This window comes from Carica papaya, chromosome 5 (genome assembly GCF_054855325.1).
Source record: "Carica papaya isolate Zhongbai chromosome 5, ASM5485532v1, whole genome shotgun sequence".
In the NCBI taxonomy this organism is placed as follows: domain Eukaryota; kingdom Viridiplantae; phylum Streptophyta; class Magnoliopsida; order Brassicales; family Caricaceae; genus Carica; species Carica papaya.
Window position 1 is genome coordinate 40,913,031 of NC_142313.1, and position 16,876 is coordinate 40,929,906.

The 16,876-nt window shown below is 34.9% G+C and overlaps 1 protein-coding gene and 1 pseudogene across 2 annotated transcripts; one reads left to right on the top strand and one right to left on the bottom strand.

Moving 5' to 3' along the window:
* Positions 1-1,544: 1,544 nt before the first annotated feature.
* Positions 1,545-15,787, top strand: LOC110821148 (uncharacterized; annotated as a pseudogene). Its single transcript, XR_015819373.1, has 15 exons — positions 1,545-2,362; positions 2,445-2,708; positions 4,142-4,714; positions 4,830-5,187; positions 5,918-6,004; positions 6,086-6,417; positions 7,140-7,316; positions 8,726-8,937; positions 9,057-9,116; positions 9,247-9,427; positions 10,020-11,362; positions 11,484-11,552; positions 12,339-12,403; positions 14,856-15,432; positions 15,551-15,787. The product of XR_015819373.1 is annotated as an uncharacterized LOC110821148 (transcript).
* LOC110821170 (jasmonate-induced oxygenase 4-like) lies at positions 13,120-15,104 on the bottom strand. Its single transcript, XM_022050899.2, has 4 exons — positions 14,865-15,104; positions 14,040-14,287; positions 13,634-13,958; positions 13,120-13,553 (listed from the first exon to the last, which is right to left on the bottom strand). The coding sequence occupies exons 1-4, from the start codon at positions 15,102-15,104 to the stop codon at positions 13,317-13,319; spliced, it is 1,050 nt and encodes a 349-aa protein (XP_021906591.1). The 3' UTR covers positions 13,120-13,316.
* Positions 15,788-16,876: the final 1,089 nt, after the last annotated feature.

Sequence of the window (16,876 nt, forward strand, 5' to 3'; positions counted from 1 at the left end):
TTGGCTACCCAGTGTGTACCATGGGCACGATATTTAGTACACTAGAAATGTGTCATTTGCAATCCTCTTGCTTTAGGGAAAGGTCATCTCAATACTCTAACGCCCATACCGGATATGGATTGAATCGTCTCATGATGTTATAAACCCAACTCACATATCATGGGCGAACAACCCAATCTTTAGAACATATTACAGCTACATGTGACGAAGAGCTGACATTGAGGTGCCAAACCTTTCCGTCAATGTGAATTCTTGGGAAAAATCAGTCTGTTATCCCTAAAGTAAGTTTTATCCATTGAGCGACGACCCATGTACTCAGCACCATCAGATCATTTAGACCGATATATGTCCTTACTCGACGGGTGGGTCTTGCAGTCAAGCTCCTTTATGCCTTTACACTCGAGAACCCAATTCTCGTTTGGCTCGAGGAAACCTTTGCATGCCTCTGTTACTTTTTGGGAGGCCTATGCCCCATAGAAATTGTCTACCTAAGACTGTTCCTTGACCCGTAGGTCGTGATACAAGGTTAGAACTCTAACTCTTTTAGAGTGATATCTCATTAATGGCTCGAACCTTCCTGAAATGAGGCATTATTCGCCTTCCACCTAAGCTGTGCAGGAAAAGCCCAAAGTCAATTGTAGGGAACAGTGAAGCTTCATAGGGTCTTTATGTCTAGGTGCGAGTAATTTGCATCTTCACATACATGTCTATTTCACAAAGTCTCTCTCTGAAACAATGCCCAGATTGTTACGCCTTTCGTACGGGTCAAAACTTAATTGATAAGGAGTTTTGTTACCTTATAACTATTATAGTTACAGTTATCGTTTACCGGTGATCACTTCTCACTTTTTACTTTATTATAAATCTTCGAAAATCTAAAGTTACTTTTAAATTTCTTTTTATTATAATATAAGGTAAAAAGTTAAGAAAAAACTCAATTTTCATGGTGGTTAATAAAATGATAGAAATGTTTTAAAGTACTTATATATTTCTCTATAGAAACGTTTTAAGTATTTATATTAATATTTTTAACCTACATTTCTTGAAACAAAGCAATAAAAATCATGTCTTAATAAACCTTATAGAAACAAAGGATCCCATGCAATTACATCACTTTTCCCCCACCACCCTAATGAATTCGTATTTCAAGTTTTAATTAATTTAAATTAAAGATTAATGAAATTGATTATATACTCTTTTTCCTGTTTTTATGTATCAGTAGGGTTGAATGGGTACGTGACGACATTAAACATTTATTAATCAAAATTTAATTAGAATTAAAATTAAAATTAATTATATATATATAAATAAGGTAGGAAGGAGTTGGGCTGAGCGAGTGCAGATAACTAAATTATTAAATCGATATATTTATGGTAAGGTACGACAACTATTTCATTTTCAAAAGTTTTTAGTACAAATTAGCAGGTTAATTATAATGTCTTAAAGTGCATATGTATATATATGTGTATGTATCTCCCTCCATAAATCCTACCCATTAAGCTCTACGTCCTCATTGTTGCTCACTGACTCTTAAGCAAATCAATATGATAACCTTCTCTTCCACCAAGCCTCTGAAACCCCCATCCTCTTTCCCTCCATTTCTACACTCTGTACCCCCCTCAGCTTCCTTCCGCTTCCCTCCAATTCCTTCCATCCGAAATCCTCCTTCACGCCTCCGGATTCTCTCTCTCGACGCTGCTCAGACCTTTGATTACGAAACCCAATTCAAATCCCAGTACCTGAAATCAAATGCACTCAAGATCGCCGTCGTCGGCTTCGGCAACTTCGGCCAGTTTCTCTCTAAAACCATCCTTCGCCATGGCCACACAGTCCTCCCTCACTCCCGCTCAGACTACTCTCTCGCCGCTGCCGACCTCGGTCTCACCTTCTTCCACGACCTCAACGACCTCTGCGAGCAGCACCCAGAAGTCGTTCTCCTCTCCACTTCCATTCTCTCCACCGAGAAAGTTCTCGCCAAGTTTCCCTTCCAACGACTTCGACGAAACACTCTCTTCGTGGATGTACTTTCCGTCAAAGAGTTCCCTCGAAGTCTCATGGTCAAATATCTGCCGGAAGAATTCGACATTCTCTGTACGCACCCAATGTTCGGCCCCGAGAGTGGTAAGGGTTCCTGGGCTGGTCTTCCTTTCGTTTTCGATAAAGTTCGTGTCGGGAATGATCCGTATAGAGTCAGCCGATGCAACAAATTTCTGAGTATTTTCGAGAAAGAAGGTTGTAGAATGGTGGAGATGAGCTGCGCCGAGCACGATAGGTACGCTGCTGGGTCACAATTCGTGACCCATACCATGGGGCGGGTGCTAGAGAAGTTTGGATTGCAGTCATCGCCCATTAACACCAAAGGGTACGAGACATTGATGAATTTGGTGAAGAATACTGCAGGGGATAGCTTTGATTTGTACTATGGGTTGTTCATGTATAATAAGAATGCTTTGGAGCAGTTGCAGAAGTTGGATATGGCTTTTGAGTCTCTTAAGAAGGATTTATTTGGGCATCTGCATCATGTTTACAGGAATCAGTTGTTTGGGGCATCGGTTGAGAAACCAGTGTTGTATCTGGAGCAGAAACTTCTTACAAACGGTACTATTCCAGTTGAAGCTCCTTCCATTGAGATTTGCAGAGAAGAGAGGTGATATTCTGCCATGCGGCTGCTCTTATGGTGGGTGTTGTAGCCATAGAATTTTTCAGAGGTATCTCTTTTATTCCATTCAGGAGATTATTTGAGGATGTTGCTCAATCGATTTGTCACTCATGAAAAAGTTTTATATTTCTGCAATTCAAAATTTTGACGCAATGGCTTGTTTGTCTCCTGTAAGGGAATTAGAATCTTGTTTTCCTGCAGAATCTTGTAATGGAATTTCAGTCCCATTCCTTCAATTGCAAATTCTCTTTAGGGTTAGCTCAATTTCATCAAATCTGCATATCTGTAGATTTTGCAAAATTGGAAAAATCAAATCATGCTTACTCTTTCTGGTATTATGTATGTGTTTCCCAAGATAGTTACTTTCTTTCTGTGTGCAGAAATTAAATAATTGAAAGAGGTGGTGAGAATAGTGGTTGTTGAAAATGGAGAAAAAGAAATTTCTTGTATGTTAGTGATGAATGTGACTAGTACTAAGAGGATAAAGCCATGGAGGAAAATTGAGAAAAAAAAATTATTTCTATTTAATGTATTAATATCAAATTATTATTTAATTTAATATATTTTTATTATTTAAATAAATTGTTAGTGTTATTATATCCGTTTTATTAATTTAATAGATTTCTGTTAAAAAAAGGGAAATATATTAGTTGTATAATGGTTTGTATATTCAGTCTTAAAAAGTAGGTAATTTTTGTTTACTATACCAAATTCTAGGGGTTATATATTTTGCCCTTGAATCATGCATACCTGACCTGAACTAAGAATGTAAAATTTATTGCATTCTATGTTCAATAAAAGCTGATAAGACCTTTAAGAATTAAGGAGATCCACGGCAGCTTTTTCTTACAACATTAATCTGCCGTGTAGATTTAAAATTGCACAATCAATGAAGTCTGACTTTGTGGGTGCATAAAGATTTATTTTCCCTAGGTTAGATGTCTCTGTTATCCTGATTAGATTCATGTCTGTTCATCAAATGCTGGAATTAGGAATGACTTGAATTTTGATATTTTTTCACATGTTTGAAGGAAGGAAAAAGGAGTGGGACTGGATCACTGCAAGGCGATTTGGTTTGGCATATGATTTCATATTGGTGTATTAAATGGCAATAGGGATATATGCTGAATTACAGAAAGGAAACCTCATGGATGCATAAAATGCTAGTGTACCATTAGACTCTATTTGGTTCTCTTTATACAAACTTGATAGAAATCAGTTATTTCTGCACTTCCCATTTCTTATACAAGCAGTATGTCAATACCCTTTCTTTTCTGGCTCTTATTGCTTAAACATTTTTATGGGGCTTCTTATAGCTGCAAGTATTAGAGATTGTAAAGTATATTGATCTGCAGTATGTTTTATGTGTTAATTCTGGTTCAGATATAATTATATTAAATTATTGATGTATGCTGTTTTGACAACTTTTATTGAGAAGGGAGAAAAATATCTATATACTAAATAAATTATGGTTTTCTACAGGAGTAACATCTTTCTTTTCACGGAATACCAATATGTTGGGGTCTTCATGATTGCTTTTGCTATTCTGATCTTTGTTTTTCTGGGCTCTGTGGAGAGCTTCAGTACAAAGAGTCAGCCTTGCACTTATGATGCCCCCAAGATGTGCAAACCTGCACTTGGTACTGCAGTCTTTAGCACTTTGTCCTTCTTGCTTGGTGCTTTCACCCCTGTGGTCTCTGGTTTTCTTGGGATGAAAATTACTACATATGCCAATGCAAGGACTACATTGGAAGCAAGAAAGGGTGTGGGGAAAGCCTTCATTACCGCATTTAGGTCTGGTGCCGTCATGGGTTTCCTCCTTGCTGCAAATGGTCTTTTAGTGCTTTACATTGCCATCAATCTCTTTAAGTTGTACTATGGCAATGACTGGGAAGGCCTCTTTGAGGCTATTACCGGCTATGGTCTTGGGGGATCTTTGATGGCTCTGTTTGGTAGGGTTGGTGGTGGAATTTATACAAAAGCTGCTGATGTTGGTGCCGATCTTGTAGGAAAGTTGAGAGAAACATTCCAGAAGATGACCCAAGAAACCCAGCTGTAAGCCAATGACGTTATTTGAATATGTTATATATAACTTAAGCTGAGAACATTCAGTAGATCTCCTTTTCTTTCGCCTGTGGCATCTAATAATTGGCTTAACTATTGCTTTTAGGTCATTGCTGATAATGATGGTGATACTGTTGGGGACATTGTTGGTATGGGTTCTGACCTTTTTGGGTCTTATGCTGAATCATTCTGCGCTGCCCTTGTTGTTGCTTCCATCTCCTGTTTTGGAATCAACCATGATTTCACTGCAATGTGCTATCCTTTACTCATCAGTTCTGTTGGAATACTTGTTTGTTTGATTACAACACTTTTTGCCATTGATTTCTTTGAGATAAAGGCTGTAAAGGAAATTGAACCATATCCATTGCCCTGATGACTGTGGGGATTGCTATCATTAGTTGGCTTGCTTTGCCATTATCTTTCACTATCTTCAATTTTGGGACACAGAAAGTTGTAAAGACCTGGTAAGATTTATGTTCTCTATTGCTAGTGATCAAGTATGCTGATTGTTTACTCGTAAGTACTCCAATTAATTAGATGAGAGTGTTATAATTTTCTGGTAACTTGATTATGTTGTCTGTCTTGGTAAATGTTCCTCACTGTGAAGGTTCTGTAGAAATTGGCAAAAATGATATTAAATGTTAATGATGTTATAATTTGACAAACTTTTTCTCTATCGGGGTGTATTTCTACAATAGAGTTGCCGGAGTGTTCCAAAACTGCAGAATGATCTATGCATGCTTTAAACAGAAGTATTAATGCATTTCAAACATGGTTAACTGCTAAATGTATTTGGCCTTGAAAGTTTAACAAACTAGTGTTCTGGTCCGAGCTTAATTTTCTTCATTTGACTTTTTCTCGAGTCGAGTGTCTTCCTACATACATCCTGTGTAAGTTTCTTATACAAAAAAATATGCAGAAGTAGTTTATGAAATTCCGTAAACCTTAATAGGAGAATAACTTAGGAAACACATCGAGCTTCTAAAGTAGAAAAATAAGGCTTTATTTTATATTAGTATTTTGTAGTTTATGTTTTTGGTTTCTTGTTGTGACCCGTGTATTGACAATTACCCCATTTCATTGGCTGGGCATGCTGTGTTAGATGCACATTTCTTTTGCCAAGTACTGCTTTAATCACTCTCTTGAACAAAAGGAATGTGTTGCTCTAACTGCGAGCTTGATATGGTTTTGCAGGCAGCTGGTTTTGTGTGTTGCTGTTGGTCTTTGGGCTGGGCTAATCATTGGGTTTGTCACGGAGTATTCTACTAGCAATGCCTACAGGTATGAAAAATAATTATTTTGCACAACAGCATATTGGCTAATATTTCCATCTTGACCATGTTTTTTTTTCTTAATTTGCAGCCCTGTCCAAGATGTTGCCGATTCCTGCAGAATAGGAGCTGCCACCAATGTTATATTTGATTTTGCTTTGGGTTACAAGTTTGTCATTATTCCAATTTTTGCCAATGCTGTCAGGATTTTTATTAGTTTTACCTTTGCTTCAATGTATGATATTGCTGTGGCTGCCCTGGGAATGCTCAGCACAACTTGCCACTAGTTTGACTATTGATGCCTATGGTCCTAGTAATGATAATGCTGGGAGCATTGCTGAGATGACTGGCATGAACCACTGAATCCGTGAAAGATCTGATGCCCTTGATGCTGCGGGGAACACCACTGCAGCCATTTGAAAGGTACCTTTTAATATCCGCCTAGAATGTTTATCGGTTTACTTAATCTTTAGATGCCTTTAGTTGCTTAGAGGTCTGAGTTGGTTTGGCTTCTTTCTCGTGTAATGAACCAGGGATTTCAACATTAATCATGTAATGTCGAAGCATTAAGGTTTTGGTTGGTTATTCAGTTTCTAGTTCTAATTCTCATATCAACTTCAAAATGCATAAGGTGAACTTCATTTATGGTGTTTGCTATACTATATCATTATTTTGAATTCTTTGACAATAGAAATTTGATTCCTACTTGTGCATTATTGGAACATTTTGTGGTGGTTTAAGTAGCCCATCGCCACTTCTAGTATCTTTCTTTTTAATGGTGGGATTTCAACTCCCAGCTTGCATTAGGAATTCAATTCCCATTGTTAAAGGTATTTAAAGAGTGGTGGTACTAACTCAAGTATAACAAGTTATGTTTTAGTTAGGCGCCATGAGAGTAATATGGAAGTTATAAGTAGGAACTTAATGAGTACCAAATGCACTGTAAATCCCAATATTTACTGCTTCTGAGTTAGTTGGAGGCTATTCTAATTATTTCTTATAACTTTTACGCTTGTCTTTTAAACTTGCAAAGGGTTGTCTAAGAACTGTTATTTCCTGTGCCCATAATTTTCAATCTTTTGCTTATTTATTTTATCTTCATCCTCTGCCACATATAAGGCATCCCCCAATTTTTTTGTGATCAGGGATTTGCCATCGGATTTGCTGCACTAGCTTCTTTGGTGCTTTTGTGAGCCATGGAGCTAATTCGACTGTTGATGTATTAATCTCGAAGGTCTTCGTTGGTTTAATTGTTGGGGTTGTGCGTCCTTACTAATTTTCTGTTATGATAGTGAAGAGTGGGAAAAGTGCAGCTTTAGATGGTTGAAGAGGTTTGTGTTAGAATAAAAAATATTTTTTAAATCAAGAGATCTGTAAATCTAAACATTTAATCTCGTGCTGAACCAATAAGAAATGTAAGCGAAAGTGTATCTAGATCCATCGCAGAAGAATTATTCGTGTCTTGCGGTAAATACTTCCAAATCAACATAATATTTCAAAAACTAGTTTTTTCTAGTGATATGATTTCAAAAAAATAAAATGATGATCTAGTAATTTGAAGAACATAACTGCTTTTTATATTGACAAACTTTTGTAATTCTCATTTCGCTTATCATAAAACGAGAATATTACAAAAATAGTATTTGCACATCACAAACTCATACTTAAATCTAATGCATTAAGCTCCAATACTGTTTAACCGTATTTGATTATTTTTAATCGAGTTCATTAAATTGATAGTTTGATACGCATGCCAAGTTCACATTAAGTCCACATGTCAGAAAAAAATTCAGCAATCTCTTATTTGGGCTTTATATGACACATTAATTATGCGTTAAATAATCGTAATAGTATTCAGAACTGTGCTCTCAATACCTGAATGTATTATCAAACAATCTCGTTTATCGATCATAACAATATATGATTAAAGTAATCTTCGTTGCAGCTAACATAGCTAAATTCATCAATGGTCACGTATATCAATATAATCGAACGACATGGATCAAATATAGATGTACAATATGAAAACTACATGCTATGTGATCTAATCATATATATTTCCAACTGGTCTTGTCTTAACTTTAGTGAAATCAACTGTAAAAAAAATCAGAGATAATATATATAAACAAAAACGAAAAAAATATAATAACTGAAAGGAAACCATATAATCATAAATCAAAATCAAAGTATAAAGTTTATGACATGTCTTATAAAATAAATGCACCTATGGTACAAGACTCCCACTAAACCTATACATCATCTAAAGATACAATACTCATATGAGTAGTGTGCTCATGAAAGACATTAGGTGGTAATCTCTTAGCAAGCGGAGCCATAATTATGGAATTTGTTCCAATGTGCTCTATTGATATCTGTTTATTCTGAACTCTTTTTTGAACAACGAAGAACTTTATATTTATATGCTTTAACTTCGTTGAACTCATGTTATTGTTGAAATACATAATTGCAGACTTATTGTCATAAAATATCTTTAATGATCTTTATATGCTATCAACAGTACGCAGTCCAATGATAAAATTTCACTCATCATAAAACGAAAATATTATAAAAATAATATTTGTACATTATAAACTCATACTTAATCTCGATACATTAAGACTCAATATTGTTTAGCCGTATTTAATTACTTTTAAACAAACTCATTAAATTGATAGTCTGATACGTATACCAATACCCACATTAAGCTCACATATAAGAAAAAGTCCAACAGTTCGTGGCCAATTCAACAGCACTCCTGGTCTCATGGAGGGTCATGTCAAGCTTGATTATGCTACCTGTGTCAAAATTTCCACCGATGCATCTATCAAGGAGATGATTCCACCCAGTGTCCTTGTCATGCTTACTCCCCTTATAGTTGGAATCTTCTTTGATGTTGAGACTTTGTCTAGCATCCTTACTAGTTCTCTCGTTTTTTATATGTAGGTAATTTTTTAGCATCAAAATGGCAATTAAAGGACGATATATTTATTAGTTACAATAGTCTCTGTATAAACGATGATTGAGTATGCATGTTTTTTTAACTACTCTCTAGGTTTTAACAGATTGCAATATCTGCATCAAATACTGGTGGTGCATGGGATAATGCGAAAAAGTATATTGAGGTAAGTAATGTATAGAACAAACTTACATTGCCTTTTATTATTTCTTGCCCGTACATATGCTTGTATATCTTTACAGTATTATATAAAGATGGATTATTAAAATAACTTCAATTTGGATTTTATTAATCAGGCTGGTGCCTCGGAGCATGCGAGAAGTCTTGGTCTAAAGGGATCTAGGTCGCACAAAGCAGCTGTTATTGGTGACACCATTGGGCACCCGCTCAAGGATACCTCTGGCCCATCCCTCAACATCCTCATCAAGCTCATGGTAGTGGAATCTCTGGTATTTGCTCCCTCTTTTGCCACCCATGGTGGTCTGTTTTTCAAGATCTTCTAAACGTAGCAAGAAGAAACACATCAGGGAAGTTGGTGGTTAAGTTTGTTCTTATAGAAGTATATGTAGTTTCACTATCTTTAATTATGAAATTTTTTTTTGATTAAATAAGTCAACATTTTCTTTGTCTTTATTCTTTTACCGAAATTTTTCTTCATTTAATTTTTCTTTCTTATCCAACAAAAAATAAAAAAAATGTTTAGAAAAATGATAAGTTCATAATTTTCACTTTATTATAAAACTTTGAAATTCTAAAATTACTTTTAAATTTCTTTTTATTATAATTTAAGGCTAAATTTTTTTAAAAAAAAAACTCAATTTTCATGGTGGTAAATAAAATGAGCTATATATTTCTTTATAAGTATTTATATTAATATTTTTAATGTACATTTCCATCAAAAATAAAAAATAAAAAATAAAACTAAGGAATGAGATATAGGGAGCCATGCAATTATGATAAGAGAGTGTCTTGTAACATCATTTATTTTCTCCCTTCTAATGAATCGTATTTGAAGTTCCAAATAATTTAAATTAAAGATTAGGGAAATTGATTGTATATGTCAAGAAAGTATTTTACTTTATACTTGTTATTTATTCAATTTATTCAATAAAATTATTAATTTACAGCCTCCAAAGTTCATATGTGTGTATATATATATATGTGTGTGTGTGTGTGTATCTCCCTCCATAATCCTACCCATTAACCTCTACATGCTCCTTGTTGCTCGCTCACTGTAAGCAAACCAACATGATACCCTTTTCTTCCGCCAAGCCTCTGAAGTTCCCATCTTCTTTCCCTCCATTTCTGCAATCTCTCTCTCCCTTTGTTTCTCTCCATTCCCCGCCAATTCCTTCCATCCGAAACCCTCCTCCACGCCTTCGAATCCTCTCTCTCGACGCTGCTCAGCCCTTTGATTACGAGACCCAATTCAAATCCCAGTACCTGAAATCCAATGCACTCAAGATCGCCGTCGTCGGCTTCGGCAACTTCGGCCAGTTTCTCTCTAAAACCATCCTACGTCATGGCCACACAATCCTCCCTCACTCCCGCTCCGACTACTCTCTCGCCGCCGCCGACCTCGGTCTCACCTTCTTCCACGACCTCAACGACCTCTGCGAGCAGCACCCGGAAGTCGTTCTCCTCTCCACTTCCATTCTCTCCATCGAGGAAGTTCTCGGTAAATTTCCCTTCCAACGACTCCGACGAAACACTCTCTTCGTGGATGTACTTTCCGTCAAAGAGTTCCCTCGTAGTGTCATGGTCAAATATCTGCCGGAAGAATTCGACATTCTCTGTACCCATCCAATGTTCGGGCCCGAGAGTGGTAAGGGTTCCTGGGCTGGTCTTCCTTTCGTGTTTGATAAAGTTCGTATAGGGAATGACCCGTATAGACTAGGAAGATGCAATAAATTTCTGACTATTTTCGAGAAAGAAGGTTGTAGAATGGTGGAGATGAGTTGCGCAGAACACGATAAGTGCGCTGCTGGGTCACAATTCGTGACCCATACCATGGGGCGGGTGCTGGAGAAGTTTGGATTAGAGTCGTCGCCGATTAACACTAAAGGGTACGAGACATTGTTGAATCTGGTGGAGAATACTGCAGGGGATAGCTTTGATTTGTACTATGGGTTGTTCATGTATAATAAGAATGCTTTGGAGCAGCTGCAAAAGTTGGATATGGCTTTTGAGTCTCTTAAGAAGGATTTATTTGGGCATCTGCATAATGTTTGTAGGAATCAGTTGTTTGGGGGATCGGTTGAGAAACCTGTGTTGTATCTGGAGCAGAAGCTTCTTACAGATGGTACTACTCCAGTTGAAGCTCCTTCCATGGAGATTTCCAGAGAAGAGAGGTGATATTCTGGCATGAGGCTGCTCTTATGGTGGGTGTCGTAGCCATAGAATTTTTCAGAGGTATCTCTTTTATTCCATTCAGGAGATTATTTGAGGATGTTGCTGAATCGATTGGTTATTCATGAAAAAATTTTATAATCAAAAAGTGTAAATCTTTTAAACTATTATTAATAACTTTCAGTCATTCAAATGGTGCAGCAGATTGATTAGAAGAATAAAAGGGTTTTAAGTAGAATGTGAAGACACAAAGGTATAGTTGTTTCGATTCTCAATTACTTGTTTTACTAAATGTCATTATTATACTGCTCATATTATAATGTTATCTTATATTTAATGAGTTAATTCCTGCTTAAAAAATTAAGCAGGATTAAATCAATTGTAAAATACAGAAACTCCTTTGAGTTTTTTTGTTATAATATACAAAATTCACTAATTTTTTTTAAAAAAAAAAAAAATTCTTACTTTAAACAAATTTTTGCAAATATTTTATTCTCATATTTAAAATATTATTTTTACTAAAAATTTATATGTTTCTTTAGTTATAGATTACACATATACAGTAATCATAATGTAATAAAATATATTAGTGATTACAATCATAAATGAGTATCTCACCTTTAAAATTACTATAGAAAACCTCATTTGTAAAATTACCATTTGTAAAATCATAAACTTCACCTCTGCAAATCACATTTACAGCTTATAAGAGAACTCTTCTGCTTTGTTTTCAGCCATTACCATTCGCTCAACCTCTTCCAAATCATTCCTTGTTCTTATTTCTTGCAAAAATTTTCAATAGATAAATTTTTTATTATTATTACCTATACAGTTTATCTTAGCCGGGCTTTGACATTTATAGGCTCTTTTCACATCATATATACATATTTTTTCTGCAAATTCAGATTTGGACTGTTTATGAATTGTTTATCTCTTGTAAGGGAATTAGAATCCTGTTTTCCTGCATAATCTTGCAATGGAATTTCAGTTCCATTCCTTCAATTGCCGATCAATTTCATCAAATCTGCATATTTTGTAGATTTACAAGATTGGAGAAATCAGATGATGCTTACTCTTTTTGGTATTATGTATGTGCTTCCCAAGGTAGTCACTTTCTTCCCGTGTGCAGAAATTAAATAATTTAAAGAGGTGGTGAGGATGGTGGGTTGTTGAAAATGGAGAAAAAGAAATTTATTGTATGTTAGTGATGAATGTGACTAGTACTAAGAAGAGGCTAAAGCCATGGAGGAAATTTGATAAAAAAAAAAAAAAAAAAAATTAGTTCTAAATAATGTATTAATATCAAATTATTAATTAATTTAATACATTTTTATGATTTAAATAAATTATTGGGGTTATTATATTGATTTTATTAATTTAATAAATTTATGTTAAATAAAGGGAAATATATTAATTGTATAATGATTTGTATATTCAGGCTTAAAATTTGGGTAATTTTTGTTTATTGTACCAAATTCTAGGGGTTATATACTTTGCCCTTAAATCAAAACATACCTTATCTGAATTAAATTTACTACTTTCTTTGTGCTCAATAAAAGCTGATAAGACCTTTTCAGAATTAAGGAGACCCACTGCAGCTTTTTCTTACAACATTTAATCTGCCGTGTAGATTTAAAATTGTACAGTCAATGAAGTGTCACCTTGTGGGTGCACATTAAGATTTATTTCCCCTAGGTTAGGAGTCTCTGTTATCCTGGTTGGAGTCTTGTCTGTTCATCAATGAAGAGTTGGGTTTTGATCTGTTTTCACATGTTTGAATTTAAAATTTGTTGGAGGAAGAAAAAAGGAGTGGAACTGGATCATCGCAAGGCAGTTTGTTTTGACATGTAACTTCACAGTAGTGTATTAAACGGCACTAGGAACATATGCTGAATTACAGGAAGGAAACCCCTCATGGGTGCATAAAATGCTAATAGCACTCAAAAAGCACTGGTCTACCATTAGACTCCACTTGGTTATCTTTATACAAACCTCAAGAGACTAAGATGGTATATATTCAAATTTCAGCAACATGAATTGCTCTCATGCCTCGTTGATAGTACTCCAAGTGTGTGCTAGCATAGTTTCTCACCTTCTTGAATAGTCTTGGTTTGTCCTCCCTGATCAAGCTGTCCTCGGGTCCAATGTCTTTGTCTGGTTCGGGCGTGTAAAACATGGCAACAGATAGCCTTTCCCTAGTTGAATTACTCAAAACTCTATGCACCGGACTCTTGAATATTCCATTGGTCATAATCTGCTAGCATCAAGTTCTTTTGACTCAATAAAAGACAAATCTTACAAAACCAATTCAGATTCCATCACGCATTTACATACCTGCATTTGATCACCCATGAGGACTAGTATAGCATTAGAGATTGTAGGAACAGTGACCCATTGCTGGTGTTTCAGGATTTGAAGGCCTTGGACATCATCTTGTAGGATAAGGGTGTATCCTGAGCTATCAGAATGGGGTTTTAAACCAAGAACAACTTCGGGCCTCTGGCAACAAGAGTAGTAGTTAAACCTTGCTTGTAATGTTGCTCTTTCACCAAAATGATCCAGGAAGCAATTTTCTTGTAGCTGCAATGATTTTGCCATGCCTCTGGAAATAACTTCTGTCACCTTTCTTATCTTAACTGTGTACTCTTCTAAGATTTTTCTGTATCATTGGAATCAGAAAGTCATGATTGATAGCTGGAGATATTAGGGTTGATAAAATGCAAAAAATACACGAGATCACCTGAATGATTTAGGATTCTCGGGCCAGTATATGGCTTGTTTTAGATCCTCCGGGTATACATCAAGAAACAGACGATCTGACCAGTCAAGGAACTGACCTTCTTCAGGGACAGGATCGGCGCCATACCCTGCAAACTCGTTAACTCCTTTGGCATACTTTTTTTTCTCTCCCATTGGCTGTTCGAAGAATTCCCTTCCGACTTGGCGAACCTCGTCAAGGAATGAAGTTGGAATCCCATGACCTATTGCCTGATAAACCCACAACAAGCACTTTTAGCATTCTGCTTTAAGTGTTGTAGAGCAAATTATAATCTCTAGTCTCTGGTTCTCATTGTTGAAAATAATAATTTGTAAATTTCAACATATTTAAATTCTTTGATTTATAAGAGAATTAACTTAACTTTAAGTTATGAATATGATAATCAATACGTGTATTTTGAGTTTTCTGAAGTGGTTCTTGTACTAAACTTAATTATGGTTCATGAATTTAAAATTTTAAGAGTTGTGTTAGTATTTATATAAATACATATATTAAAATTTTATAGATACAAGACTACAAATTTAAAAATTGAATCTTTTTATTAGTATCTCATTCTTCTTCCTCTCATTTCCAACAAAGTATTACTTAAAATTATGATGTCTGTTAAAATTTTTCTCAATACTCATCACAGCGTTGCTTTTCTGGTCTCTATCTGTCCTATTGATTCTACTTAATTAATAATATGTTGTCAGTATGTTATTTTCTCTCTCAGGACAGTAAACAACGATAGATCTCACAAATAAATTATCTTATTTTGTTCTCCCTATCTTCCTGTAGAATTCGAACCTGAAAACAGCCCCAAGTGGAAAGTATCGATCTTAGCTTCTGCAGCTCTTCTCCTTGCACGTCGCTTGGCACTGATGATGAGAAAAAACTGATATCAACAATAGGAACGGGAGTCGACGCAGAGCACACATCCACACCTTCACTGCCATCTCTGCTGATATACAACTCGGGTGGTTGTTCGCCGTTGAGTACCATTTCCTGAACACGTTTTGAGAGCAGAATCTCAGCAGCTCCTGCCATTTTTTTTCAACAGTCTTACCAGTGATTGAAGCTCCCAGAGTTGCTAACAACTTGACGATGGCATAATTTTCTGATTATAAGGTGAATAAAGGCAAGTGGATGATGTGAGATTATTTGGATTCTTTCACTCCTTATTGTGACAATTCAATTGATTGACAACGATAGGAGACTAATCCAGAAGAAAAGCTAATATGGGTTTCTTTTTCTTTTCTTTTCTTTTTTGGAAGCCCTTAGGTCACAGCTCTTTGCATGAGCTTGGGTTGTCAAAGAACCAGATGAGTTTTTGATTTTTGAGTGGGCGATGATTGCTTGATATTCAACTAGCAGGGTAAATTACATCAAGTGTTTTGTGAATTTGTGGATAGTTTTAACTGGGTCTATTATATTTTTTGACAGTGATAAATTTAATTATAATTATATTGAAATTCAGAAATAGATGATTGCAGATATTTTGGTTCTAAAGCTGTCGGTGGAGATGGTGAAGTTGAAGGATATTCAAGATTGCTACAGTGAAGATGTGGTGGGATTTAAAGATAGGGTTTGTGAAATCAATGTATTTGTACGGCATTGACAACATAAGATATGGTGATGTACGTATTCATTATTTATAGGTGAAATGGTATTACTTGTTACTTCTCTTTCTTACCATAAATTGAAATGCCAATTGCACGGATTTGGGTTGAGTTTCACCATCTCTATATACAAGTATTTGTATATATTTAAACATATTCAACTCCATCCATCAACACTAACTTACTATTTCAAAAAAAAAAAAAAGATCGGATTCGGACACACAGACAGATTTAGGTCAAAAATATCAATCCCGATTATAAGTATGTGAATAAAAAGTTAGATTACGCGTTCATGTTATCTTCGTTAAAACGTGGTTTAATGATCGTAAATGATTACACTAATTAATGAAAGGACAAATCTAAGACTTAATTTTTGCATTTTTTTTTTCCTTTTTTTTATGAACTAAAATGTAAGTCTGATTTTCTTTCTCCTATTTTAATATTTCCAATTTTAAAAATAAAAATTAAATAAATAAATAAATTTAAGAATTCAATAAACATGAAATTTAAAACATATCTTATTATTTTCCAAAAGAAAAAATAGAGGAGGCCCAAAACCCAAACCCTTAACCTTTTGGACCAGGCCCCCCTCTTTCAAACAGCAAAAAGCCCAACCCGTAAAAGAAAACCCTTTCGACTTACTAAAAAAATTTAGTCGTCACAGAATGTTCTTTTCATCCGGGTTACGTCCGTGTCTCGTTGAACAAAATCTAATTTGATCGCTATAATTTAACCAACACGCTAATACGTTAAATTTTAAATTTTATTAAATTAAATATTATAAATAATATACTTATAAAATAAAATTTAAATTTATAATTTTTTAATAGAATATAAAAATTTTAACAATTAATTTCAGATATAATATCATGACTAAAGCATAAAACATATCAATTATTTTATAGTTGAATCATTAGATTTATACATCTCTGTATAAGATACAGTAGGTTCAATTTAAACTGTCTGTCTTCATAAAAAATATATATATTATATTAATTAATGTGTTATTATATTTATATATGTTTATAGTTTTTCCAATATATACACATATATATATATATATGTATATTATAATATAGAAATCTGGAGGATGATAAAGATGTATAAAACGCGTCAGAGGGAAAAGCAAACCGTCCCAGCCAAGCAAAACCAAATTTGTCAAACTGCAATCCTTCACGCAAACAAACAAAACCCCACCCA

Bases quoted from the DNA above. Each gene is read 5' to 3' on its own strand.
- LOC110821170 (XM_022050899.2), bottom strand. From the start codon at position 15,104: ATGGCAGGAGCTGCTGAGATTCTGCTCTCAAAACGTGTTCAGGAAATG. The intron at 14,288-14,864 runs GTTCGAATTCTA...TGGGTTTATCAG, and splicing joins CCACTTGGGGCTGTTTTCAG to GCAATAGGTCATGGGATTCC. The intron at 13,959-14,039 runs GTGATCTCGTGT...CCAATGATACAG, and splicing joins GAGAATCCTAAATCATTCAG to AAAAATCTTAGAAGAGTACA.